Source organism: Trichinella spiralis (assembly GCF_000181795.1).
Source record: "Trichinella spiralis strain ISS 195 chromosome Unknown Scfld5285, whole genome shotgun sequence".
Classification (NCBI taxonomy): Eukaryota; Metazoa; Nematoda; class Enoplea; order Trichinellida; family Trichinellidae; genus Trichinella; species Trichinella spiralis.
In genome coordinates, this window is record NW_003532224.1 from 166 (window position 1) to 1388 (window position 1223).

The 1223-nt window shown below is 31.4% G+C and overlaps 1 protein-coding gene across 1 annotated transcript; it reads left to right on the forward strand.

The window, feature by feature from the left end:
- Positions 1-313: 313 nt before the first annotated feature.
- Positions 314-907, forward strand: Tsp_14250 (conserved hypothetical protein; the record flags this gene model as incomplete). Its single annotated transcript, XM_003366848.1, has 4 exons — positions 314-378; positions 438-530; positions 591-668; positions 730-907. Coding segments are annotated over 4 exons (414 nt in total), but the record flags the coding sequence as incomplete, so codon positions are not given.
- Positions 908-1223: the final 316 nt, after the last annotated feature.

Consider the following 1223-nt stretch of genomic DNA (forward strand, 5'->3'; position numbering starts at 1 on the left):
TCTTATTAAGTAGGGTAATATTTCTGTTCTATTTATTAGATTTTTGTGAAAGCGGACTGCATTTTAGCAACTTCATTTTAATATCCGTTTTAGCTGAAAATTTATAAATGGAAAAAGGTGTTTTGAAATGTTTCATTCTGTTAATAATTCATAAACTTTCCTTCTTTTTACATGATTTTTCCGAATTTCTTGAAACAGTTTTCAATTTATTAAGCAGATGAATGTAAACCCGTATTTATAGTAATTTTGTATATATCTTAAACTATACATTTTCTTTAAACTTAACGTTATTTGTGATTATTTGGCATTGCAGGCTATTCGTGGGCATCATATCCGCAAAGAAACTTCTTTTGAAAGAGTGCTTAGAACAGGGCTAGAGTAAAAACTTACAAATCATTGGAATAATGCTTATAAATTTTATTCTACGTTTATTGTAGAAAGAGAAAAGCTGTGATTGCTCAATACGATGCTAAACATAAATTAGGTAATGAAAAAGGTACAACACAGAAGTCGAGCAGCTCTGCCGTTGGGTAAGACATTACAAATCATACGAATTATGCCCACTGTGCCTCATTTTACATGTATTTAAGGCAGGAGGTGCATTTTGGAAAATTTCGAATATGGAATAAATCATCGGTTCGATCATCAGATTCCGAAGCAGCCAATGGGTATGAAATTAGAAATATAATAGAAATAGTGTATGTAAAATTAATTTTGCATGTACTTTAGCTCAAGGAAAAAATCAAAAAGCAAGAAAGTCAAGGTCTCACATCGGGATGCCAGTAGGCGGATGAAATTGAAGGGAAGGAAGAGCAGAAGCCGACGTTCTCGTTCACAATCAAATTCACGTCATCGATCGCGTTCGCGATCGCGATCTCGTTCGAATTCTGCTTCTCGAAGAGTTTAGACCGTTCCTTTTTATATCACAACTGATTTGTGTTATTCTAACTATCACCTTGCACTCATAGTTAAATTATTGTTCTATAATTTATTATTATTATTATTATTACTGCTGAAAAACTATCCACCGACAGCCTGAAATTGCTTTTCATTGCTGAATGCAGTGTTTGAAAAGAAATAAAATACTTGATTTAATTTCATTGTTTAATATCAGTTATGAGATAAGATTTTGCACAACGTTTTTCTTAAAAAAGTGTTAAAAATCACATATTAAATAAATAAATAAATACAATTATGCAATTAGTGTTTTATTCATGGTTTGC